We start from the raw sequence: 27109 nt of genomic DNA on the forward strand, positions 1-27109 counted from the left end.
TTGCTTGGCTCTTCTCATTTCTACAAGAAAGAAATTAGCACATACTGTTGCTTCAAGCAAATTCTGCTTCTAGTCCTGGAGTTGAAGCATACAATAGAACAGGCAGCTTTTATTTCAGGCAGTCATAGCTCCCTTTGGTCCAATAAATTTAAAAGCAAGTGGTTTATATGCAGGTCTGTTTTGTATCTCAACATTACTTTTAAATAAAATTAATCTCAAAATTTAGACTATTCTTCCCAGTTGAGAGACCTTGAAGCAATATTGTTTTGTCTGCCTATTCACTTATAGGATAAATGTATGTCACTGCCAAGGGTTCTGAGAAACTACTGTGCTTCTAACTCTTCTCCAGTAGTCCTGCTCTGTGAAAGGGATTCAGCCACATAGCCACTGCAAGGGTCAGAAGATGTTATATGCCACATGCAGTACTGATAACACATGGAACAGTGCACTTAAAATATAGGAACAGGATTCCTCTGCATCAGTACAGTGCAGGAGGAAATGCACACTGCCTGGAGAACAGAAATATCTGTTGTTCCTGACTAGTAGCAGGTAAAGAGAAGGATGAAAATGTAAGGGGGCTGAAGGCCATGTGCTCCTGCACTCCTGAATACTGCTAAGCTGAGATGGAGGGGTTGGCCTTGTGACAAGGAGAGGGTTGTGGGACACAGGGTCTGTGCCTTTGCCTTTACATGTGAAATAGAAGGTGGTGCAATGACAATTGGTAACAGTAGAGACTGTTTGAGATCCCTGTGAAGTGTTACTGGAGAGTGTCTGACAATCTTCAGTGAACACGGTCACACCTTCCCTGTTTGCTCACGGCCCTTTCACTGAGGAGCTCAGAGCACATCAACAGAGTTAACACAGCCAGATGTTCCCTTGCTCTGCTGGACTGAAGCCAACTGTCATCCAAAAAGTGCATGACCTCATTAGCACTGCACTGAGCCTGGCCTTGATCTCCCACTTCTCAGTAGCAATTATTCTTTCAGATTCAGCACTGCAATAATGTGATGGGATGTTTTTTATTCCACTTGGAACACACAGAAAAAAGAGCTGGATATCCTGGAGCTGGATAATGTGTAGACATGACTTGGATATTTTGTTTTTAACATTCTTTAAAACAATCCAGCAGCATCCAGGTGTTTTTGTAGCTTAAAGTAGTCCAAAATAATACTTTGACTTAAGTTTGGATGCCTATTTCTTTTCTGCGTGGAAAATAGTCCAAATGTTTCCATCTATTACTGCTTAGCTAATTCTACTGTATGCTGCTCACATGCATCAGATCACCACATTGTCAGTAAAAGCTGAAGAACAACTTCGTGGTTTGCCAAAAATTGAAAACTGTCATTAGTAAAATAGTTTTACCTTGGCAGTGAGAATAATTACATGTGATGTCAAAACAAATACAGATACTCCTTTAGAGAAAAGGTCTTTTGAGGACACTGTATCAGCAGTATTAACTATGAATTTTTAACAGTTCTAAATTTTCACATTAAGTATATTATTAATTGTAATTTCTCTGGTTCTTGGTAAATATAACCACAGTTTTATTCTCTTGCCAAGTGTGTTTTTGAGTTTTTCCTTTTCATCCACTTCTGATAACAAGGTTTTTGTTTAACTACTTGACCATGATATAGTTAAATCTTCCTTCAGTGGGATAGGAATCATTATATTATCACTGTGTATTTTTTACTGCAAAGAATTCTGTTTCCTTTACACTTGGTGAGATAAATACAGCAGTGAGCTTTCTAAGAACATAATGAGAAAAGTTCTGTGAGGTTCCAGTCCCCACCAGCATCAATGATGTGTAAATTGCAAAGGCATTATAGCTTTTACCTATGAAAATATCTCTGGAAAAAGCTAAAACATACTCAGTTGTTTCCCTCCATGAAGTAATCCCTAGATAGTTTCTGGGGCTGAATGTCTCTGTGGAAGGAATTACAGTGATTTGTTGATGGTCTGTGGAGCTTTTGATACAGAGAGAGCTCTGAATCCTCTCTGTTTCCATCCAAAGTTCTTAAATGGTGGAGATGCATATAAATTTGACTGTGGCTGTCCACTGCTCAAAGAACTTTTCCTCATGGGGGTGACTGAGATCACACTGGCATGCCAGGTGTTCTACTAGAGACCATGAGAAATCATTGAGGACTCCAGTGGACTGGAGCCCTGTGGGCTCCTCTCTGTGAACTGAATGGGTGATCAGCTGAAGAAAGGAAAGCTGCTGTTGGATTGTTTACAGAGACAGGGGTAAGTTACTTCCCCTCTGTGGTGAAGCATATGGCCAGGTTGTGGTGTTCCCAAGTGAGACAAAGATTAATATAACTTTACAAGGCACAAAATGAACCCCAACATTTTCACAGCTATGGATGGTTCTGGTCACTCCATTTGGACACATACATTAAAGTAGAAGAAGCTGCTGAGAGAGGCGATGGTAAGAAGAAACATCTGGTTTATCAGAGAGGAGTAAAAGAGCTTGGCTTTTACAGTCTCACAAAAAAAACCCCTGAGAAATGGTGTATTACTGCTTGCCAATAAATGAAAAGTAAATTCCAGGTTGGAAAGCATCTATTTAAGTGAAAAGATAATGAGCAAAATCAGAAGTCAGTGGAAGCTAACCCTTATTGTTTTCATGTAAGAAATTAAAAGGTTTGGTGCTGGTAGACAACAGGTCTTGTGGAACAGCCTTGGCTCTCACAGCAATGCACAAAGCCTGACTGATTTTAAAATGATGCTTCACCAGTTTTTGAAAGGGATTAGATTATATGGCACCTGTGGTTATCACTATACCCAGTGATCTGGAACATCGTTTCTATTTGTGTGCAGAATAAGATGGACTTTTTCAGAGCATCTCCTCTCAATTGCAAATCAAAAAAAGAACATATTCAGGTTAATCACCTTTATTGGCCTTTTGGCTACAATTTGAACACCAGTTATTGCAAACCCACCCTTTCCCTGTGTTGTAAAAGTACATGGAATTCCATGCTTGCTTTTAATGGTGGTTAAAGAACAGAAACTGTTGGAATAGAGGGAAAAATCAGAACATGGTCATGTTCCTTTCTCTCTGCCTTCTCTGACAACTGAACTTAAAATAGAAATGTAGCTAATAGCTTTGCCAGTGAGCATTACTCAAAAGGGGGAAAATTCTTCATTCTACATTCACTGACTAATGTAGGTATCTTAATGAATGAATGTTAAATGTCTGACAACCTAGACCCAACTAAAGAATATATTTTAAGGCACTTTCAGGCTTTTTAGTATTCTTGCAGAGTTGTGGAGGAGCTGCCACCAACTCTTATATGAACGAGGTGCAACAGAACTAACAGCTAGATTGTGAACCTAAATTTGCCTCAGAATCTTTTCAGCACTGACAGAATATCCAGGGAAGAATTTCCACAATTCTGCACTTGATTTAGTGCCTGAAGATATGAAAGGAAATGGGAAGCAGATTTGATCTTTGTTTCTTTTTCTTGGCAATTTTAATTCATGAAAACACTCTTTGTGCCCCTAATCCAAGTCTTCCTCTGCTGATCTCACCCTCTTCTCTACAGTTGTTAGAACAATGGGATATTACAATTGTCTTAGATTGAGGAGGAGTTGCTGTGCTAGCTAAAAAGTTGGCACAACATCTTCTATTCAGAATGCTGCATGCTGGTGGTGTCTGTTCAGATAACCTCTAGCTACAGTTGAGTAATACCACAAATGGGGAAAACCCCAGAGAAATAGGAAAATCCCTAACTGTTTGTGCATTGTGTAAGTATATTTTGCTTAGGCTCTTTGCCAAAGGAGATATGAATCAAAGGCTGTCTCTGTATAGGAGTAAAATGTAGTATCATGTTCAGGATCTTATTTTTGCATAAAAGATGCCCTCGGCATTTGTGAAAGGGGAAGAAAATTTCCATTTGGGTTTTAGTGTTTTATGTTTTTCTATTGCACTCATCACTGAAAATTCCTGAAAAAAAAAAGGACATAGAAAGTGGGAGGGGAACTTGGTTAATTCATTTCAGTTATTCTTTCAGACCAAATGGTCTCTTTGGACTGTTTTGCAAAACATTTGTAAGAGAAAATACCACTCCCACCCACTTGGTACTGTACAATAGAAAGAAACACTTAAAAAATAAGAAATTGAGCTGTGAGCAAGTGTTGCTGTAACTGGCAAGTGTTTGTGCAAATATTTGATAATTTATGTAAATGTTCCCAACAACTCTTCACCCAGAACACAACCAAGAGCCCAAGAATGACAAAACATTTCCCTACTAGAACAAAAGTCACAGAAGGATGTTTCTTTCTTTCCTGTGGAAAAGACAAGAAAAGAAATGTAAGAGTTCAGATGATAGAAGTGGGTGTTTTGGTTTTCCCTCTGCAATATATGTAATTTAATTATTTTACATTCAGTTTTCATGTGTCATAACAGGGGGATGACCTTCTTTAAATAAATGGCTGAATCCTCTGATTTTTGTGAGGTTTTCTTTTTTCTTTAATTCAGTGTTATCTTGATTTTTTTAATGTATTTTTTGCACTAAGGTTGTAACCAGAAAGAATGGTTAGAGAAGTTAAAGATGCTGTTCTAAGAAATTTTGACTGGCAATTGGGAACTTTGTCAAGCCACCTAACCAAAGTATTTTCAACAGTCTGGCTGCAAAATAGGAAGTTAAAAATATGGAAGTAATTTGATGAATGATCAGCCTCATGAGAGATTAATTTCTTCCAGTAAGTAATGACTGAGAAGTTAGTTGACCCAGCAGTTAGGTTTTCTCAACAAAAAAGTGAGCTCCCTAACTCGCTCACTTGATTTTTCGCAGTCATTTTGTATATTTGGCTATTCCTCTTCCAAGGCCATAGAGAACCTCAAGCGAAGTGACTCAATTCAAGTTTTCTTGCAGGACACTTCTGCAGGATTTAATAAGAAATGATTCAAAAATAGGACTTTGAAAGAGCAGTTAAAAGTCTGGTAATTTTATATGAGCTGGCAGGCTCCGCTTCTATTAGCTAAGTGTCGCACTGACTCGTTCAGAAATCTGTTCTTCTTTGTCTTCTTTTCACTGATGAATGTGCAGTGGGAATGTCACCAAGCCACCAATGAAGCTTATCTTGCAGGGAAGGGGACAGAAATAATTAATAAATAACAAGTGTTTCTATGATACAGCAGAAATTAGGTCTTATCAGTTACTGTTTTCAGTTTTTCATGGGGATTTGAGGAAATGATAAAACCACTGAAACAGAAGTATCCCGGTTCTAGAACAGTTATGTAAAGAAGTTTGGTATACTTTATAGAATCATAAAATGGTTTGGGCTGGAAGGGAACTTTAAAGGTCATTTAGTCCCCTGCAGTGAGCAGGAATAACTCCAACTGGATCAGGTTGCTCAGAGCCCCATCCGACCTGTAAAACATTTTCTTACTTACATCTGATCTAAATCTAACCTCTTTCAATTTAAAACCGTTACCCCTTGTCTGTTTGCAACAGGCCCTAATTTGAGTGTCAATGTATTATGCTGTAGAAGCAGGCAAAACAATATCCTTAACAATCACAAATAATTTTTCTAGTCTTCAGTCTATAACAGTATATGATAACATCTGTCTTATTATAAACTGTGGTTTAAAACACCACCTTTCTGCACTTGCACTTTTTTTGAGTCATAGTAACAAATTGACAATAATACAAGATGACAACTTACGTCCAAAAGTGATTGATAAAAAATAGAATTGCCAAAAAGACAGAAATGAGAACTGATACAGGTTCAACAGTGTTTTTTTTTAAAGGCCTCCTTTAAGAAGGAGCTTATTTAACTCAAATTAAAAGCTGGCATGAAGGACAGGACTTTTCAGGTACCCCAGGGAGCTGCCACAGGGGGATGAACATGCTGCCATTTCTCACTTGCAGCAATAATATGGTTTTGTTCTACAGCTTTGTTTCTGAGGAGTACAGGATTCCCTGTGGATGAAAGCCTCCTGGAAAACCAAACCATAGTTATTTTATGATGTGCTATTGCTTGTCCAGGCTGTAGCTTCTGTGTTTCAATTCAAGAACTTCCAAATGTCCACCAGAAGTCTTTTGCTGGCTCTAAAACTCAAAGGTTGTTGGCTTGTTGACAAGATCGTAAAAAGTATTGAAGGGACTGAGAGCTGCCATCCTGTTTGAGAGCAGAGGAGACAAGGCAGTGCCTGCTACTTTTGTGGGTGTGATAAAAGTATCTCTGTCAATAGGACACTGCTTTTAAAGGGAAGAAAATGGGAACATATATTTTGTATGCAAAAGAATACTGGTATAAGGGCTATGCCAGAAACTTGAATGCCAGCACAGCAGTAAACAGTATTTGCTGGCTACGACATAGCCTTTCTTTAGAATGTCATGCACAGCAATCAAAGTAAGATTTGTTATTTCTGTACTCTACATAATTTTAGTGTGTGGTTAAATGTTTATTTTACTGGGAAAATGGATGTAGTCTGTCTGAAATAAAGCTGGAAGCTTGTTAAAATCTCAGTGCCAGGTTCACTTTGCCTCTTACAAAGACACTTTCCCTTGAACACAATAAGTACTGTGGCTGAGTAATTTAATTTTCAGTCTTCTAAGCCAGATGTCAGAAATAAAAAGTCTTATTTCTAGACTTCATTAGCAATTGCCATAATGCTTCCTTGCTAGTGGGATCTTCTAAAAATCATATAATTTTCAGTAATGTTCTAGATATCTCCATTATAAAATTATTGGGTTTCTTTGCCCTAGTGTAAACAAATCCATTGCAGAGTTTAATGAAGTAATGCATAAACTCTTAGTCAGTAGGAATGGCAGTTCCTAATAAAATTATGTCTTTATTTGATTGAACTCTTGTCCTTGTTAGAACAATTACACACCTCAGCAGAAATACATGAAAATGAGGCTAATGCTGATCTTGTATCCCTATATGTATCAGGCTGTCATATTCAGCACTGATGTGCTTTTTCACTGTGTTGGAAAATCTTTTTTTTTTAACCTTGAAAATTATTTCTGTTGTGGACTATGAATATGTTTACCTGTTTAAGGTATGTTTACTTGTGTCCAATAATTGAGCAATATTTATTTTTATTATTACCTCAGCTCTTAAAATATTTTGCTTCTGTTTGCAGGGAATTGACTGTAAAAGCAAACCTTCTGGTGAGTATACATCGTTCACATTTTTACTGTGTTTGTTTTTAAAGATAATTTTTTAAAGCTATTAAATCCACTATCCTAGTGACATCTGATCACTGTCACGACAGGGTATTTACCACCAGTTCTTTTGTAAAAAACATTGGAAATGGGTAGATTTTGATAAATATTAAGTTAATAATGACAATTGCTTTATAATTTTCCTTACCATAGTGAATGAAAGAGTTGCTAAGTAATTTTGCCTGTTTCTATTGCTTCTACTCATTACTAATATTACCTATAGAAATAATACAGAAGCTTGAATTACCTGAACTCTGAAGCCTCCATCAGCCTCTCCTCCAGTGCACACACTCTATGCACATTCTTTCCTGAATCCTCGTGGCAGTGAGTCCCGAGACAGGGAGAAGATGTGATGCTGAGCTCAAGCACATGAGGTGGGGCATGAGCTGAATGTCCACTGGCACTAGTCCTTACTTGGAATGCATGGCATTTATGGGATTGTGTGGAGATGGATAGAAAGAGTATGTGTGTGGAAGGGATGCAGTTAAAAGTCTCACCAGAAAAAATGTCTAGTCTTCTGCAGGTCAGCATAGTGAAACTTTAGTGGCTGGTTCAAGGGTTGTGAATGAATCTTGTTGGGATTAGGCAGCTGAGCTGGTACTTGCACAAACAATGTGGTAGGTGGAAGAAGAGACAGGGGTGCTGACCCTTGCTCTGCTAGCTGAAGCATGTCTTTACATCCTTGAGCGGTACAAGCTGAGAAAATCAAGCCTTTCAGCCTGTTCTCAAAGAGAAGAACACCTGTAATTCTGTTGGTTATGAGTTAAAATCTGTGCTGGGTATTACACAAATGCAGATCTAGACAGTGGAGACTCACAGGTACCATGAGGTGGTGATTCATTCCATCCATCTTAGGACAAGGGGATTTAAATGCTGGGAGAGAGGCAAGAGAGGCCATCACTCTCTGTTGACTGCCAGAGTTGCTCAGACCACAGACACAGCTGGAATGAGGTCAAAAGGGACCTCTGGGAGTCATCTGGTCCAACCCCTGATGCAGGGACATGCAGATGATGCATGCCAGATAAGCTGGGTGTTTCACTCTTAACTGGAAGGACATGGAAGGGTTTGTAAACTAAAGATCCATATCTTTGAATATGATATACAAGAAGCTGGTTGTAGGTTTTTCAGTGCTGTCTGAAAAAAACTTATCAGCTATCTTTAACACAAATAACATGTAAGATGACTCAGCCTTACAGGAGTAATGAAAAAGCATTTTTTGTCTTCATCCTAATTCATTTGTGCAACTCCTTTGCATACTTCCTTTCTATATTATTTTTTTAAATTATTTGTTATTTGAGGTAAAATTGCCTTAAAAGACCTTAACTATATGGTCAAGGACCTTTGCAGTAGACATTTCTTTTAGCTGCAACTAAAAGATATTTCCTAAAATTTGCAAGCACCACCTCAGTAGTATTTGGCAGTGTGGCTTTGACTCTGTCTTCCTCCCGCTCTTCTACACAAGAACTACTGTAGTATTTGGAATTCAATGTAATATATCCATACATTTATATCAAAGTATATATGATTTAAAAAAAATACATTTTCAGAAAATGTATTTGGCACAGTATATCACCATGCTGTTCAATATCCTTGAAAGTCTAAAATGTTTTCTGAACACACAACCATGAAACCCTTTTAATTTACTGTGCATTACAATCTATTGTGAAAGAGAGGCTGTCAATCTAGAATTTAATCAATTTCATAATTGCTGTAAGTACTTTTAAGTAGTGAATTTTGGTACTTATTAACTGAATTGCACCATGTGGTTATTATAGGACAGCATATCTACTTTGTTGATGAATTTTGTTGAATCATCCCAATGAACAGATGCAGCAGATACTGTGGTAAATCATGTGCAAATAGGTTTGAAATACTACTGTAATTTATCCTCATGGAACGATGTGCCAGTGAAGCAATTCTAGTAGGCTTTAAAGATGCTCACAGATTTAGCACTGTCAGTATCCTTCAGTAGTTCAGATTCTTACAATACTTGTAGGGAAGACATATCAGATAAAAAAACAGCTGGGATTTTCTACTGGTTGTTGTCCCAATCTTATTATTATTAATAGGTTTTCTCTGCCTTTTTTTTTCGTGCTCTTCTCCAATTTCATCTTCTTACCTGAGGCTTCAAATTATCCATCTATTCATTTCTGTTGCTTATTCATTGCTCAGCTCTGGTTTCTATTATCCAGCTGTACATAACGTGTGATTTGCTGTTGTGACAGTTCTAGGTTGATCGCTGTATCATCAGATTAAAAAAAAATTATCTGCTGTGGTTGAGCTGATGGCACAAGTACAAGGAAATGTCTACATGCTGAATAATAAGCTTTGGTTTTTTTATGCCTGGGCTTATATGTGCCCATAATTAAGGAATCTTTTATTAAACCAACAATCCCTCTCTCATGTAGGGCTAATTACAGCTATTATTTATAAACACAAAATTTAGGTAAGATTTACTCAACAGATGGTTTCTGTAGCAAGATGTATCTTTATGTCTTCTAGAGTATAGATAAAACTACTTGTATGAAAAGGAAAATGGGGTGTGTTCCAGAAGAAAATATCTTAGGGAGGGATTAAAAGATGATAAAGTAGGAGTTCACTGAAGAATTAGTCAGAAATGAGTCTCATACTGTGATGATTTATACAATGAATATGATTTTCTGTCAGGTCGTCCTTGTATCGTGTATTTACTGTAATCCAATGCTAGTATCCTCATGCATGATATGATCCATTTAAATTATTATTCAATGAGTTTTGCAGCATGTTTTGCAATTCTCAAAATCTATCATAAAATTAATGGGAAAAAAATCCAAAGCGGAAGCATAATTTCATTTTAATCAGTGTTTGTTTAAACATGTTTGTTCTCAGTTTGAAAGTAGAAACCATGGTCAAGGAGAACAGTGCCTCTGCTGACAGGACAGCAGAGTGTTTGTGCATCTGTCTGCTGCTGATCCTGTGTCAGTAATGCACCCAGGTTGACTTAGGATTCCCATGAGATAGTTTCAACCCTGTGACATCCGATGATATCTTACTTCAGGCTGTAATAGCTAAGGAGAATATTCAACTAAGTCATGACAGTTCCCCCTCCAAAAATATTGTAAAATAATATGGTCAATACATCCAAACAGAATGTTTTTTAAAGAACTGTCCACTTTGAATCTCTTTCTCTCTCCCTCTCTCAACTATCTATCTATCTATCTATCTATCTATCTATCTATCTATCTATCTATCTATCTATCTATCTATCTATCTATCTATCTATCTATGCATATCTATCTATGCATATCTATCTATCTATCTATCTATCTATCTATCTATCTATCTATCTATCTATCTATCTATCTATCTATCTATCTATGTAATCTACCTACCTACCTATCTACCTACCTACATATATATGTCTATATGTCATTGTCCTTCCCTTAAATAATTTCTATGCAGACATGGGAATGGGTGAGGTTATAAGCCTGGATCAAGAAATTTACACCATTAACCACAATTTAAGCAGAAGCAGTTACTTCCAGATACCATTGGGTATCCACAACTGCATCTCATGATGAAGTCAGGAAAATGTCTTTTTGAGCAAAGAGACAGAGCTCAAACTAACCACCACTTACCACATTATTAGTAATAGTTATCAAATTGTTCTGCAGTACATAAACTCCCAGTTAGTTGTGGGTGGATTAATTGAGTGTTGTATAATAACTTTCCATCCTGAGATACCTTCAGGATTATTACACCACCCATTCTTGGAATATGGAATACAGTGTTCATATCCAGCTGCTGTGCAGTTCTGAGTGCTGTTTCATCTCTGTGGAAATGTTTATAAATTCTTCAAAAGTCAATGTACTCCTACTGCTCTTGAAACCTTATGCGTCTATTTTGAGCGATCTGTGCTTTTTCATTGGTTTGCATAAGTTGTCTTCTCTAGTTGCCAGTATTTCTTTGGGTAATTCAGAGTTGACCACTGCTGGTTGAGGTAAAGTGTCCTTGTTTTCCCATGCTTTTCCACTTGGTTCATATCAGCATTTCCTGCTGCATCCAAATATGCTCAATGACACAAAACCAGGTTAACAGAGTGGACATTGGGCTGTGAAGTGTTTGTCTCTTCTGGCTGTATGCATGTAGTATGTGTCACACAGGACTTCTTTCTCCTGATACCAGTGTGAGGGCACTTCAGGTCTAACAGATTTAAGCAAAGGTGCCACATCTATGTCTTACATCCTGCAGTATCAGTACCTGATCTTTGGTACTGGGCTTCAGCTGCAACTGGACACTGGGAAAATGGGGATCTTGTAAGACAGGAGGAAGTCCTGTTCAGGCCAATAGACTTTCCATCTTTGAATTTAGAGCACCTTTCTTCACTGGAAGGGTTGGAAGGATAAGTAAGATAAGCCTTGCCTTTCCTCCTTCTCCACAGTCTGCCTTTCCTCTGTGAGAACTGTGGGTGTGTCTTCCTCGTGAGTCAGTGAGCATCTACACTTAACAACAGTTCTTGGTTTGACATTGAGGGATGCACTCGTTCCTGATGATCCCATTAAGAGTGCTATCCTGAATTTTATGGCAAACACAGTATTGTGGCACTGCTGTTTCATACTTTCATACTCTTTCCCATACTTGTTGAACTCCTTCTTGGAGCATTTTGAACAACTGAATTATATGAATCATTTTTTGTCTTCTACCCTCTCACCAGGGGATAGACAATGGTCAATAATTTTTTTTTTTTACCTGAGTGATTTTTAATTTTCATGCTATGTATGGAGGAGAGAAAGCTAAGAAATATTTCAAAGAAATAGTAGTTCCATAATTACAGATAAAAAGAGCTGTGCTGCATTGTATACCACAAAGCCAAGGGACAAAACCTAATTCCCTGGCTAGTTGTTCTGATAGTTTCCTGAATTACTAGTTTTTAGGACTACAAACACTGGATGTGAAGCAGAGAAGCCCAAGGAATGCACTGGGGATTAAATCCACTGTACCAATATAAATTAATAAATAAATAACTGATTCTGTGTAGGGCAGACTGAGAAGTAGAAAGATATGAAATATGCTAACTGATGAGGTTTGGGGCCTTAAGACTATTTTTTCCTTTTATACTAGCCTACAGTTTTAGCTCTGCAAACCCATTTCCTAAGGCTTTGGAATGACTAAATTTACACAGGGAAATAGAAGAAGACACAGTAGCTGTGTTCTGTGCCTACTGATTACTGTGTTCTGTGGCTTGAAGAAGGCCTGGGTAATATTTATTCTGCTCCTGTTGTTCTGGAAAAGGAAAGCAGAAGGAAAGCCTGTAGGTGTAAGATACTCTTCCATGACTAGGAATGCAATGGTGCCCTCTTGTGTGAAAGTGAAATTTTAACAGCAATGGAGACCGCCAGAAAACCCTAAAATTAAAGTAATATTATGAGAATGCTCACAATATAGAGGTAATGGTTTTGAAAAAAGTTTATATAAACTATTAGTTTAGCCATGGTCTTGCAGCTCTAATTAATTAAAACCAGTATTAGTCTAGGTGTGTTCTGCTAACCTTAGTTGTTAGAGGTGTGATTGCTTCCTCTTGTGGGTTAACATTTCTCTAAGCCCTACATTGCTAGTGAAGCCAACTAGCCATGCTGGCTGTGTGGAAGTCTTAGGCAAAGTACTGGCTTTGCTGGTCTTTGTAAGAAAGTGGTGACTTTCTTACCGATTTCAGGAGAGCTGGAACTTCCCCTGCAGTGCTTGCTCTCCCCCAGCCACCCTGCGTGCAATGTGTTTTCTCTGTCCTTGTGTTTGCAATTGCAGGTGGCATTTTTAACAGCTTCTGCCATGATGCTCCTGCATCTTTATCTTCTGTGGTACTGAAAAGCATGAAGATCTCAACAGTGATGAGATGTGTCCAAGGAAGCCCATGCTCTCTTCATTTAAGCATTAAAGGAACACTGAGTCTGGATGGTAGGAATCAGCTTTTCTACAGAGCCCTTCTGTTCACTTTTTGTTTACAGCCATTCAGCCAAAATTTGTTCCATATTGTAATATTTGGGATCGAGCTGTTTTCATGTAATGTTACCAGAAAAATAGTTTTGTGAAAGCATTTTACTACAAAACGGGATGAAGTCATGACCCTTCTCCAGTGAATGAGAGCTGAGAGAATCAAATCTGCCCTCCAACATAACACATGTAACTTGCCCTCTGCCAGTGCCCCAAGCACACAGCTGCCCTTTTCTTTCTTGCTCTGACATCCATGCAGGCACACACACTAATTCTGTCTGCTCTGATAATCTGGACATGAGTGACTGCCCCTACAGGAGGAGAAACAGTTTATTCATCTGAAGTTACAGTTCTGCATTAAAATAAATGAAAATACATGAACTTCCTGTGCACAGTCTATTTTTACTAACACCTTGCCATTCATGTGCTTCATATGTTACCATTTAGATATTTCCTAGTTGCTTCATCCAGAGTTAATAGGTTTATTTTTTTAATTTGCATTCAAAGTTTCATTTATAGCAATCTGTATTAAATCCTTGTTCCTACTCCCATGTGTGAGTTATTTATAATGTCTCCTTTTTAGTAGAGATAAAATACATGTGCCTTTCACTAAGAAGGAAAGCTTATGATATGGTGTATTTTAACTTACATTTCTGTTCTTCTTAAAGATGCTTAAATTAATTTTTTTTGCAATCTGTTCCTAACTCATTTCAGAGAATGTCCGTGGGCTGGAAATATGTTCTTTTTCACTGGACACACAGCAATCTCAGTGCACAAATGTGAGATTCACTAGGAAAAAAAGCAAGATGCTTAATGGAAAGAAGGTAAACTCCTTTTTGTGGGGGAGTAATTTTTAACTGAAATGTTTACAAGCCTTTGGAAAAAATATCTTTTGTATCTCTCTTATTTTCTTCTTATTGACTTTGTGGAAAACTACAATGAAACATATGCTTCAGCGCAGCCAAATGAAACTCCACAACAAAATGTCCTTTTAAAACATATAAATTCAAATTTCCACCATTTTTGTACTTCTTCCACTTACCTTTTGACAAGGGAACCTGTCTTTGCAGAGCCTAATTTTCATATCAGTCTTGCTAGCTTTCTTTTTGTTCCCTCCAAATTGCATGGAAGCTTTTCTGACTCCAATGTCTAGGAAGAACAATGCCACAGAGATTCTAAATGCACATTACTTCAGTCAACCATGTCAGTGGCCTTTACACTCTAGAAGACACACAGATGCCTAAGCACTTGTGCTCATCTGTCCTAAGCCCTTGTAAAGGGCAGTATTTGTTAAGGGGAAGTATTTGTCATTAAAATTTGCAACTGGGGAATGAAAGAACCACCCTTGACCTTGAACTGTTTGAAAGGCATGATTTTTTTCAGTTCCTGGTGGATAATGGTTACTAATCCTATAGACAATGTGTTGCTTCATGTGCTTTGTACACGTTACACTGATTGCACACGTGGAACAGAGTTGTCCCAAACTGCAGTTGCAGTTTGCATTGGTGTCACTCTGTGATGGAACATCCATCCCTGTGGGCAGTGCAGGGCCACCAGCCAGCAACAAATACTTTTAGAGTAAGGCAAGTTTACAGAAAAGAATCAGCAACCATATTTAATGACATTTTCCTAGTTTCAGTTTAGTGACTAAAAGGGTGACATAAGACATCTTTTATCCTCCAAATGCCCTTTATTAAATAAGAGAGTATTCAACATGAAAATCTACATGGAATTTAATAGTTAACTCATAGCAGTGGGGAAGTGACTATAATTGGGCCTGCTATAATTGGACCTCAACTTTTGTTTCTTAAATTACTTTCTGTCTCATAAACTGTTTTTTTAATTAATACATTTTCTGAAGTTGCCATTAAATATTTAAACAGACCTTTTTTTCATTCTACAAATGTTTGTGCTTGTAAAATGCCTATAGACTGGGGCTTTTGATGTTTTTTATGCTTTTAGGATTATTTAATATCTTATAGATATTTCTAAAAGTGAAGGTAGCAACATCCTGGACTAGAAATAATGATACTCTTTGAAAACCTTTTATTAAGCTGTATCTGCTCCTTTTACACTCCTAATGCTACCTTATTGGCTGCTTAATGCTGCTTTTAAATGTAAATATATCTGAACAAAGAATATTTCTTTCTTAAATATCTTAACCAAAGGTTTTTCTGTATCTGGAAGTAACGTGTGAACTCAATTTTATAAATGTTTTAAACAGATACAGGTAGAATTCAATTGCTTTGAAGTCAATGTAGCACAACACATCTACGTGACCATGAAAACTGTACCACATTACTGTGAAGTCAAGCTGAGTCAGCAATACTATGTTGAAGGTAGGAAAACATCTTAAATCAGAGGCTTTTCAAGAAATATCTTGTAAAATAAATAATAAAACCCCCCAAACAACAACAAAAAACCCCTCAAAGGCAAAAGCCCATCCAAATCAGGTTCTGGGATTCACTGATCTAACTGATGGTAGATCACATATGCCAGGACCAGTCTTAGTTTATGTTTCAGTGTTTTTTTTTTTTTTTTTTTTTTTTTTTTTTTTTTTTTTTTTTTGTTGTTAGCAAGTAAAGGTCTTGACTTGCTATAAACCCCAGAGTTTATCTCTAAAAGTATGTAGAAAACTCAATTTACACTATGCATTTGTCCCAGTTGCCCTTCTTGTGATTGGCACAGGCTCTTTCTCTGCCTGCAGGTTCAGCCCTGCCTACTCTCTGTGCCTCACATTGAGTTGCTCTGCGTGGGTGGCCCAGGGCTGGCTTCAGAAGCTGAGGAAAGCTCAATACAAAAGTCTACACAAATTTAGTTTTACTTTCATTACCTAGCTGTTTTTTGAGGAAAAAGTGACTGAAATTAATATTATTACTCAAATTATTGTTAGGTTTTAGGTAAAGAAGTGTAGTGCTATATCGTCAACTGCAGCCTTAACTGCTGATGAGGTTTCCCAGTAGAAACCCCAGACTGGGGAGGTTGTTCTTTAAGGCATATTGTGATATAATCTCTGTGTGTGGGAACAGTACTTCTCTTTTTTGCCATTTATCTAAAAGTGTATGTAAATCTGCCTTTAAAAAGAGGGATGAGAGAGTCTTCCTGTTGGGAATCTATTGGATAATTTGTCAGTTTGTTTACACAGTTATAGGCATAAAGCAGCACTGAGACAAACTGTGCCTTCCACTTTGCAGATTGCAGAAACAGTGATGTTGGAAAATATATTCCAGCCTGTTCAGGTGAGCTATCTTCTATGCAACTTAGAGCTGTGAGATATTTCTGGTGACCTATACAATGACATGTTTTCATACATAAATGAGCAGGGAGAAAAAAATGTGATTTCCACCTACCACTACTTATACTTACCATGTAGTTGATAGGTACTGTTCTGGAAATGTACTTCTATGTATTTCCATTAAAATGGTACATGGTAATGTTCTGGAAATATATTGCTATTGAAAATGCTACATGGGAGGTAAAGGTTTGGATAGTCTGTTTGATTTCTAAACTTTTGCAAATAGATTTGTGTTCTTTTAATGCACTTTGGATTGCTGGTTTTATGTTTTGTCTATAGACAGACCTCATGAATAGATTGAAATTAATTTGCCGAACTGCTGTACTGCTTTTGGCATACCTGTGAATATGTGTATAAAAAATACCCTCCCACATACTACATTTGTCTATCGTAGTTGCATAAATTCTCTACGCAAGCAAATGACAATCTTGAAATCATCAGCCCTTATGTAGTATTAATGTGTGCATTTCAAACATTTGTACATCAACTACATGAGATTTCAAGTACTAAGGTTGAGATAACATTGGTGAGGAGTCCTGGCCTCTCAGTATTACAAGTGCTAAGCTAAATAATGTTGAACGAAAATTATATCTCATACAAAAGAACACGAGGACTATCAGGGTATAAAAGTAATAATAATTTCAAAAATTCTAGAAAAGAATCTGTAGATATTGAGTTTCATCTCCATCAAGTTATAAAATATATTCTGTGCCTTTTATAAAAAAGATAAAATAGAAAAAATAGTTATAAAGAAATACATGTAACAATTTCATGCTTTTTTTTTCAGCTGGAAAGTTAGATTATAATTTAGACAGGGCAAGGAAAATTGTAACAGTGAATGTATCCAACTTTCCCCGAGATCAAGATTATTACGTTCGCCTGTGCCACAAATGGTTTGCCTGTGAAGATGCTGGGGCATTTGCTGTGGTGAGTTAAACTCAAGGTGGTTTAGGGAACTGGTGGGGGGTGCCTTGCAGGTGGCAATGCTTATTAAAGTTTTAGTTATAGGAAATGCCATCTATGTCTATATCTGTGTCAACTATATCACCTATATCACCTATATCTGTATTTAAATCTATATCTATACCATCTATATTCATATCTATCATTTAGCTTTATTAAAACTCATTTATTGTCCTGGATTTATGACCATCTTTTCCATTTCAGATAAAAGGAAAGGAATCTTTTAAATCCGTTTCTCTGAAATATTCTCAGCTACTCCCTTGTCTTTGCATTGAGGTAATACAGTCTGAAATTTGGTATATATTTGTGTTTTTATGTTTGTGTTTCTGATTAAAGAAATTTTATCCGGCATTTGTGCTAAGAAAGGAGGCAAAATCTGAAGAAAAATGCTCTAAACTCAAGTTTTTGACTAAGGCTTTTTTGACTTTAGGATTACATAAATGTAAGGATTTTTTAGGAAATGCTAATTAAAACACAGCAATCAGAAGAAAATGGGATAAAATAATTTATGGAATGTGTTGTGTAATATTATTTTGACTGATTTTCTATAAACAATGAAAAGATAAAAGACTTAATGTCAACAGCATTTGATATAGTATTGCATGAGAAACTAAAGCAGGAATCAAGGAAACTGAGAGTGGGAACAAGATTTGAGTGGTAGATAATACCTGGCTGCAGGGCTAACTCAGCACATCTTGTGGGATGGACCTGTGCTGGTGGGGAGGTTATTTAAGGACAACATTTAGAGTCATTCTTATATAAATGTTTTTATCATCATTTTTTTTTTTTTTGTCATCAATGACATGGGCACAAAATGCAGGAATGTGTAATGGGATTTGCTGAAACACAGTTGGGACATGTAATCAAATGGAAGAGGGTCAGGGTAATTGGAAGAGACTCGAGATCTTCATATGTGATACAGCTGAAGGACGATGAGGTGTAAAGTATGAAGTGCAAGTTCCTGCACTTGCTGTAATAAAAAGAACTCTTGCTGGTAAATGCGAGTCCTCATTTAGAAATAACAGTGGAAGAAAAAAGATCGGGGGGAAATAGTTGATCACAGGGTTGCTTCCATGATATAAACATGAACAAAGTCTAGTGAGTTAGATTATTCCAAGCTAATAGGAAAGTATGGGCAAGACCTTCTTTGAAATACTGCAAGGAATTCTTGTATCCATATTCAAGAAAGATTAATTCAAAAGGAAGATGTACATTAAAAATCTGTAATGGCTGGGGAATGAAGAGACTGTTTTACAAAGAAGATTCAAATACCATGCTTCCATTAGCCTTGTAAAACATGTGCAAAGAGAAAATATGTTTGCTGTGTAAATACAGACCAGAAGGGTCACTTATAAGGAAAAATAAGATATGTTTTAAACAAAAGCTATTCTTGCAATGAGAATGAAGGGGGATAAATTTCCTTGCATGAACATATTCAGGTTTGTTACAGATTTTTCTGATAACCTGAGAAGTGAGATTTTGGAATGTCTTTTACACAAGGAATAAAAGATCCCAAACAAATCTAAAATTATCTTGGTAATATAGAAAGATACTATGTGAACCTAGTTTTCTCACTGAATTTTGTGGTTGGATTTACCTTGCAGATTAAGATAACTAAATATAGACAGTCAAATATAGTAATTTACATTTGAATTAGATGTCCAAACTCTTGAAGTCAATGGAGATCTAATGAATCAACAGTTCAAACAGTTGCTCAACTGACCAAAGGTGGATGGCCCTTTTTGGATTTGTTGCACTCCACTGTCGATTCCACTGGCTGCACTGCCTAGGTGGCCACTGGCTTCATATGGCTACTGTGATAGTAATTTGGGCCTTTTAGTCACACTTAAATGTGTACATTGTGGAACCTAAAAAATCACGTACCTAAATACGCAAGCTGAACCACAAAGTCTCTTCCAAGCCCCAGGAATTTTTTCATTCTACTCTGAAAATATGAGGTCACTAGAAAAATATTATTCCTCTTAGTGTACACACAGAAAATTCTGCACTAGGATTGCTGAGTGAATAGATGGGAACTCCAAATAACAGAAACATTTGCACATGAATCTAAATAAATAGGGTATAGCAGCAGCCATGCATATATATTTGAAGACCGGGTTAAGTGTTAGAATTCATATTTTAAGGATGTATCCTTTAGCGTTGCCCAGGCCAGGAGATCTTATATTATGATAATTTAATGTTTTGAGATCTCTAGAAAGTAATGCCACTGTAAGAAACTTATTGCAAATCAAACAGGAAGACTTTATAAACAAAATTGGACTAAATATACAACTTAGAAATAGTAGGAAGCTAGTATTAGAAGGGATCACCTTAGCTCAATGCCCCTAATGATGAACAATAAAATGAAAATATAGTGCAAAACTTTTTCTAAAAAAAATCTAAAAACTTTTTCCAAAGCTTTCTAATAAATGTAGCATCCTTATCTTTGGTGGAAAAATGTTCTCCTTCATTCTACCTGAAATGTTAAAGGCATGTGTGTCTGACCACCTCTAATGTCCACTGTTTGCTTGTAGGGTTGGCTGGCACTTCCAGATGCAAGGAGGATACAGCTTTGCCCCTTTGAAAATGGCAAGTACTGTGTGATTACTCTTTACAGGAGTGACTTTCAGCAGCTCCAGTAGTATGTCACAATTTAAATTAATCTACAGTGAGAATCATGTATTGCAAAACTTCAAGGAAATCATCATATTGGTTTGTTTTACTGTGGGTAGATAAAATAACTTACTTTCAGACCAAACGGTTTATGTTTCACCAAGTTTATGCCAACGTAAACACTAAATAACTAAACCCACACTTTCTTAAGTGACACACAAACTGACCAGAAGGAATAAAAGGTCATCTTAGAAATGAGCTAAGTGCTTAAAGAGTGCAATTTGAGAAGATGACAAATAACCAACTTAAGGGAGGGAGCAGGGAGTTGAAAAAGGAGACAGTTAACTATATATGTGCATTCCATGCTTAAGGGGAAATTATTCACACAAATATTCCATCAATGTCAGAATTTGGTCTGAGAGCTGAAAAAGAAATTGTCTTATTTACACACATATGAAAGTAAATGTTTTACCAGGCAAATAGAAAAAAGTGTGGCCTAAAGAGTGTTTTATTGTGTTAAGTCCAAGATTTTGGTTTGAAGCACATGTAGAGGTACCAGACTTAATAAGTGTGTTGATTCCTGTCTGGACATTTTGAATAATGTTTTCCCTCTCTCTTTGTGCACAGATACACAGGTGCTATGGGACAATATTGTTTATAACCCATTGACACAAACCCTTGCTTGGGAGCCAGCCTGTCCTGTCCTTGTCACGGTTAACCTATGCAGGTTCACCAAGTCGAATGACCATTGTGAAGATATAGAAAACTCTTTCAAAAATTCTTCTGAGAAAGTAAGAGCTATGTGGATTAATTCAACTGTGAGATTGAAGGGCATCACCAAAGGCATAACGTGAAGAACTAGACTTTGGAATAAGAGCAGTTGCAAATTCCTCTCTTCTTCTCTGACACTTAAAACTATTCATAATCAGAGTCTGTTCTTGCCCACTAATCACATGATTTATTCAAAATGGTCACTGACTCATTATAAAGAAATAAAAAGTGGAGATGACTGGGCAGCTAGTAATGTTTGCTAAATTATTTGGGCTAAATAGGATCTGCTTTTTATTTATAATTCATGTCAGATTCCCTTTAAAGTAAGGGAGACAGACACATGGTGAGGATGACTCTTATCTGTAGACAGGCATATTAGGTTGGAGGCATTTCTCTCTGATGGTACTGCCTTCTTTTTAATCTCACAAGAGTCTATTGTGATTAGATCAGATTTAAATATTTAACATTTAGACACTGAAAATGTAGATGAGATGAACTAAATCTCTTGAAATATTTCTGGAGACATAATAGTAGTTTGGTAGGGCACAACTGTTTTGTAATTAAGATCTTTCTGAAGTGCCTTCTGCAACCTTGTCCAATGTGTTGAAATTGTGGGTGCTGAAATACTGTGTCTCTTAGTTCTTCCAGCACTTATTTTCTGAAGGGGAAAAGGGTTTTCAAATGTATATGTATTGAATAGCTTAACACTTTAATCTGAAGTCTGATGATACTGAATGCTCTGGGTTTTTGAGGTTCATTAGAATTAATTTCATCATGAAATATAAGTTTCAGGCTCGCCTGATTGTGGAGAGGAGGCAGTAAACTCAAATTAACAGCTGAAAAGGCAAATAAAATCAAATGCAAGATACTAATTTTGAAACTTTTGGATTAATATTATTATTCTGATGACATGATTGCGGAGAGGGTGAGGCTGACTCAAGACTGTTGAATGCTTTTGCGATTAGGAACTCCTGGCCAAGCCTTTAATGATTGTTCAGATTCATCATTTATGAGTTCCAACAAAGCTTTGATCTTGAAAAAACAGATTAATTTAATTTTAGATGTGAGTGCTCCCTGTGAGATTATTCATCTGCTGGCAACAAGTACTACTCTTTGTTTGCAGGAGAGAAAAAGAAAAAACCAAAATAAGACTAAAATGAGGTCTGGTTGGCGTTTTTCTGTATTTACTGATTGCATTTAATGGCTCAATATTACTATTACTCATAGAACTGTAGAGTATCCTGAGCTAGAAGGGACCCAAAAGGATCATCAACATTCATGGATAGAATGAATTCCTTTTATTTACTCATTAATTCTCAAGTTTGATACTGAATTTGGTCCATTTATTGTACTGTAGCCCTGAAAACCATCTCTGCAGTATGCTGGAAACTACTGCAGATTTCTCAGATAGGGTCAGCTGCCCTGTAAATCTACATAACTCTAATCCTATGCACATGTGCTGACTTAGGCACAAAAGCTGCATCACTCCTCTTTACTGAGGCTGGGGCTTTGACAGCACTGCCTCCAGGTCCGAGTAGCCTCTTACAGAACTATCTCCTGAGACACTGTTTTTATGTTCTCAAAAGAACTTACAGGAAGGAAGTGTTTGGATTTGTAATGTGCTCAGTTACTTGAGCAACACGGTTTATTTAAGTGGGATCACTGATATGTGATCCTTATGTGTGATCACTTGTATGTGTAGCAATTGTTTATATATGACAAGGCTTTTTGTGGTGAAGCCCTTGGTGGGTAAACAGTTATTAATCGAGAAAACAGCATTTTGTGGATTCCTTAAGGGGATTTCTAGAATTCAGCTTATGTTTCACTGTTCTGAAATATGGGTATAGAAAATGGAAAGATTTCTCAGCTAATGATGGAATACTTTTGGATGTATGTTTAATTGTTCTGCTGAGTGGTTCATGAGTGGCAAATAAGGGGTTGAAACAAGATGACTGTGTAATCATAATTTTGCACAAGCCACCATGCAAGCAATTAACTTAGCTCCAATGGGTCAGGCTGACCATAAAAAATGCTACATGTTGCAGATAAAAAGAAGCAAACTATTCAGTAATCCAAAGCAGCAGCTGTTTCTAACCATTTTATGGGATTAACTTCCTGGGATGTTTATGGAGTAAACAAACCAGTTACATTCTCAGTAATCAAACCATGAAAATTTTCAGTAGTTGATTTTGTAAAACAAGTTAATAAAACTAGCTGATGCAGAGTGCTTTGTCTTCCAGCAGGTTAAATATTCTCGTGTGGATACTCATCCAAGACTTTGCATGAAGGTAAAGGGGTTTCTTTGTAAAACACATTTTAACTGCCATTCTTCTGTCTCTAAAAAAAATGAGCTGCAGCTGTTCTTTATGATCAATATTTTGTTTTGTAGCTCTGATGAATGGGAACTGAGAATGAAGGAAAAGTGAAAGATTAGACTAGACTAGAAGGTGATTGTTTTGAAGTGCAACAGCAATGATAGATAGGACACAGGTCTTCATTTTTTTTTTTCAGAAAACAAAGAAAAAATGGTTTTGGTCAATGCAAACTCTGAAGAATGTGCTAAACCTAAAATATAAATTTTTTCATAGTAAATATTTGAAAATAAAATGATCAATACAGTACATTTAATGGAGAATCTCTTACTATTCTAGTTGAGAAAAAAAAGCCAAATAAGGCTAATACCAACATATAATTGGGCTTTTTTTAGAATACTTTTAAGTCAGTGGAACCAAAGATTTCTGTAAAATATGCATGATTATGAATACCTGAAGAATTAGGGGATCTAATTTAGGTCAAAAGTTGGAAGATACCATAAAGCAGGAAAGCTGTGAATTAATTGTCTGCAACTTTGTGGAATGCTCTGAACATCACTAGTTGAATATTTTGCCACAGATTGATATGGAAAATTTGGTTTTCCTAACAGATTTTTCTGCTTTCAGTTTACAACCAAACGAGGATCTTGGATTAAATGTCCATTTGCTCATGGAGAATTTCCAGGTAAATATATATATTTAAAATTTCATAACATTACATTATGGAAAATACTTAAATCACTAGGTATGAGCTGTTTCTTTTAAGTGAGAAGTGTTCACAACACTGTAAATTGTAAACTAAGTCAAAGAGATTTGACAGCTTGTTACTTCTATGTATCCTCAGTAGATCTAGTGTTCATCAGTATACAAAGTAACATGTATGCATCAAAATAATTACTTGCATATTGTGTGATAGCACTTAATAATACAAAAAGCTTTTGATTTTAGGAATACATTTTAGAATATAATGTATGGTACTTGTACATCTAAAAGTAAATCTTTTCCCCTAATATCAGCCTGGAAAATGAGGACTGCTGCAGTTGCAGAACAAATACAAGTTTTCTTCACATCACAAACCAAGGCACAGTTCTCAGTGCTTGTGTGTAACAGGACACAGATGGCTTCATGTGAATCTCTTGGGACACACCATTCAGTCTCTGTGGTTTGTATATATTATTTCTTAAACACTGTAAGACTTTTAAACATACTTAACTTCATTAATTTATTTTTATATTTATTGTTCTGCAGCTTGCATCCATTAATAAACCATGTACATATTGGAACAATTACTGGAACATTTTAAAAGCATGTAGTTCTATAACTGATCTCACACTGAAACAAGAAATAAATAAAGATCCTGAAGTCAAATGAGTCATATCAAAGGATATGACTATTGAGTGGAACCTTAATATTATTTTAACGTCATTTTTGCAGTGTGGGATTTGTATTATGTATGTAGCAAATGTCATTGTTAATATTTCATATATGAGTCACTGATATTGCTGACCTGGTAAATCACACATCATGAAATGTAAAACTTGAGGCGACAATCCATGATGAACTCTAAATGCTACAACAGCCCATACAATCTCAACATGCAAAAAGGGTTAGTTTTCAGCCAAATTATCTTTTTGAGCCAGCTGATTGTGTGGCTACACAATTGCTTCTTCCAACAAAGTTGGGACAGAGTGGGAAAACATTACGAGAGGGTGAGATTTCAGTTTCAGGCAGCAACCAGTCATGAGAGCCTCATTCCTGTCTTGCAACTTCGTCTACATCCCACACATTTTCAGTGCAGCACTGTGGTTTGCCTTTAACCCTGCCTATCAGCTACCTTGTTGGCCCAAACTGTGATCTGCTGAGAGACACATCTGGAAGGTGAAGTCAAAGAGCAAAAGAGTTGCCATGGCATTATTTTTCAAACAGAAGAATATTAGCAGGGTAGGTGCTAGTAGCCACAGGACCACCATGCTGAAAGACATCCATCTGGTTCAGCAGCCAGCTCCTCAGTAGTCTCATGTCCACTAAGATGCTAAATAGGTGCTCCTGCTGTCTGCTTCACCAGGTACATGAGATGGCATATGATGGATTTTGAGAAATTTGAGAAATCTAGATATTGTGATTTGAGTTGTTACTCCTGCCTGTTGCCTTCACTGTGCTGTAGGGGATGTGCTTTAGAACACACAAGCATAGCTCCTACATCTGTCCTCTCTTTAAGGTATATTCCAGCTGTACTTGTTTGCCACTATGCAGGGGCACAATGCAACTCTGCCTTTTTCATGTACTTGTGATTCTTCTAGTGAGAAGGGTGCTCGTTCCAGGGCTTAGCTGATGACCAAGCAGTTATGAACAAGGATTTCTTTAATGGGCTGGACACTGAAAGCCAAATTTGTTTTTTAATGTATCAGTTGAGATTGTTTTTGCATCTCTGGGGCTGAATGTAACAGAATAGCTGTTAAAAACACCGTTTTCCAACTCAGCTCAATCTGAGGACATGCATAAGTGGAATATGAAAATTTGCTCCTCTAGGAGATCTCAGAGCTGAATAATCACAGGGAAAAAACAGCTATCCTAATTAACACAGACCACAGAGGGTTTGGTGGTAATACCAAGACTCTGTCCTAATGGGAAAATCTGTCTGGAAAGTGCTGTATTACTGGCAGAGATGGAGATCTGTACAGTAGAAGAGTTGTCAACACTCAGGGAACTTCAGTAGCACTTCCCTTCAACTGGTATATTTCACGTGAAATCTGTGGAGTATATACTTTCTGGTTTTAAAGGTTCCCTGTGTGAATTGCTATGTGAAAGGGGTAATGGTGAAGCACCAATAAATCACAGCTAGATATTGAAGTGTGTGTTTCATGAAGGCATTTAAAAATGATGCATTTAAAATTGCTGTTTTTCTCCCTGTGGTACAAAGCTGTTATGTCCTCTGCTACTGTGACAGAATGGGACCCCACATAAATGACACAGTTCCTGTCTCAACACCACGAGCAGTATAGACAAAGTTTTTATCAAGAATTAACTCTGTGTTCCCAGAAACCAATGCTGATCCTCTAACTACTAATTCCTCTTCAGTCGTGCTTAAAAAAAAAATTCCCCCAAATTACTTTAGGAGTTTGCCACACTGAAGAGAGTGGTGTGGGAGGTATAGCTTTGGTGGAGTAACAAACATTATTTTGAGGACAAACCATAATCAATCAAACATTAAATGTCAAGCCAGTCATTTAAACAATTTTACCCAAAGGCTCAGCTTGTTCTCTCCATACAATGGGATGGGAAGTCCAGAAGAACTGTAAAGACAGGGTCATTCCTTCAGCTCATACACCAGGGAAAAGAAGTGAAGATGATGGGAGGAAGCAAACAGTGGGGGGAGAGTGTCCTCCTTATGATGCTCTATAAAATGTAGGAATATTAGTCCTCTTCCTGTGCTGCCACATTGTGCTTGGCAAAACTACACCAGCTGCTTATGGTCATTGTGATCTGGGGTTATCTTTGAAAATAAATAATCTTTAATTTTCTAATACAGTAGAGCACGTAGCATTATTGGAAACCAAAGAGCTGGAGAGACACAGTATGTTTATGTTGTTCTAGGGTATGGAAATAGTGATTTTCAATTTCTTTTTTTTATTCACTAGGGAGATGTTGTTTCGATCACTATGTCACAGGAAATGTGTGGGTCAATAATTTGCATTCAGGTATGTGTCTTGCTTTTGCCAAGTACCCTGTACAAAATAAATTAATAAACAAATCATTGAAAAACCAAGCAAACCAGCAGGTACTCTCACTGCTTTATCCTCACAGCTAAATCTGATTACTGTGCAAATTGAGTTGGCAAAGAGCATTATTTATAGCTTGGTATGCTGCCACCACCTCTCTTTGAGATGACATTAATTAACTGAGAAGTTGCTCTCCATGATCTTGCTCCTTTGTCAGTGGCAGATGAAAGGATATCATCAGGATATTGCTAGTTCTGTCTTTGTATGTTCCTTCACAAAAAACAAAAACCC

The 27109-nt window shown here is 36.9% G+C and overlaps 1 protein-coding gene across 1 annotated transcript in view; it reads left to right on the forward strand.

Annotated features, from left to right (window-relative positions):
* The window catches only part of IL17REL (interleukin 17 receptor E like), a 43668-nt gene that overhangs the window by 11386 nt on the left and 5173 nt on the right, over nt 1–27109 (forward strand). Inside the window, exons 2-14 of the mRNA XM_063394938.1 lie at nt 7097–7124; nt 12960–13109; nt 13860–13969; nt 15370–15484; nt 16340–16384; nt 17228–17367; nt 17608–17679; nt 19938–19992; nt 20644–20807; nt 23028–23075; nt 23727–23784; nt 24116–24261; nt 26738–26797. Coding sequence (XP_063251008.1) covers nt 7097–7124; nt 12960–13109; nt 13860–13969; nt 15370–15484; nt 16340–16384; nt 17228–17367; nt 17608–17679; nt 19938–19992; nt 20644–20807; nt 23028–23075; nt 23727–23784; nt 24116–24261; nt 26738–26797 — 1191 coding nt within the window. The remainder of the gene's footprint in view (nt 1–7096; nt 7125–12959; nt 13110–13859; nt 13970–15369; nt 15485–16339; nt 16385–17227; nt 17368–17607; nt 17680–19937; nt 19993–20643; nt 20808–23027; nt 23076–23726; nt 23785–24115; nt 24262–26737; nt 26798–27109) is intronic.

This window comes from Prinia subflava, chromosome 4 (genome assembly GCF_021018805.1).
Source record: "Prinia subflava isolate CZ2003 ecotype Zambia chromosome 4, Cam_Psub_1.2, whole genome shotgun sequence".
Classification (NCBI taxonomy): Eukaryota; Metazoa; Chordata; class Aves; order Passeriformes; family Cisticolidae; genus Prinia; species Prinia subflava.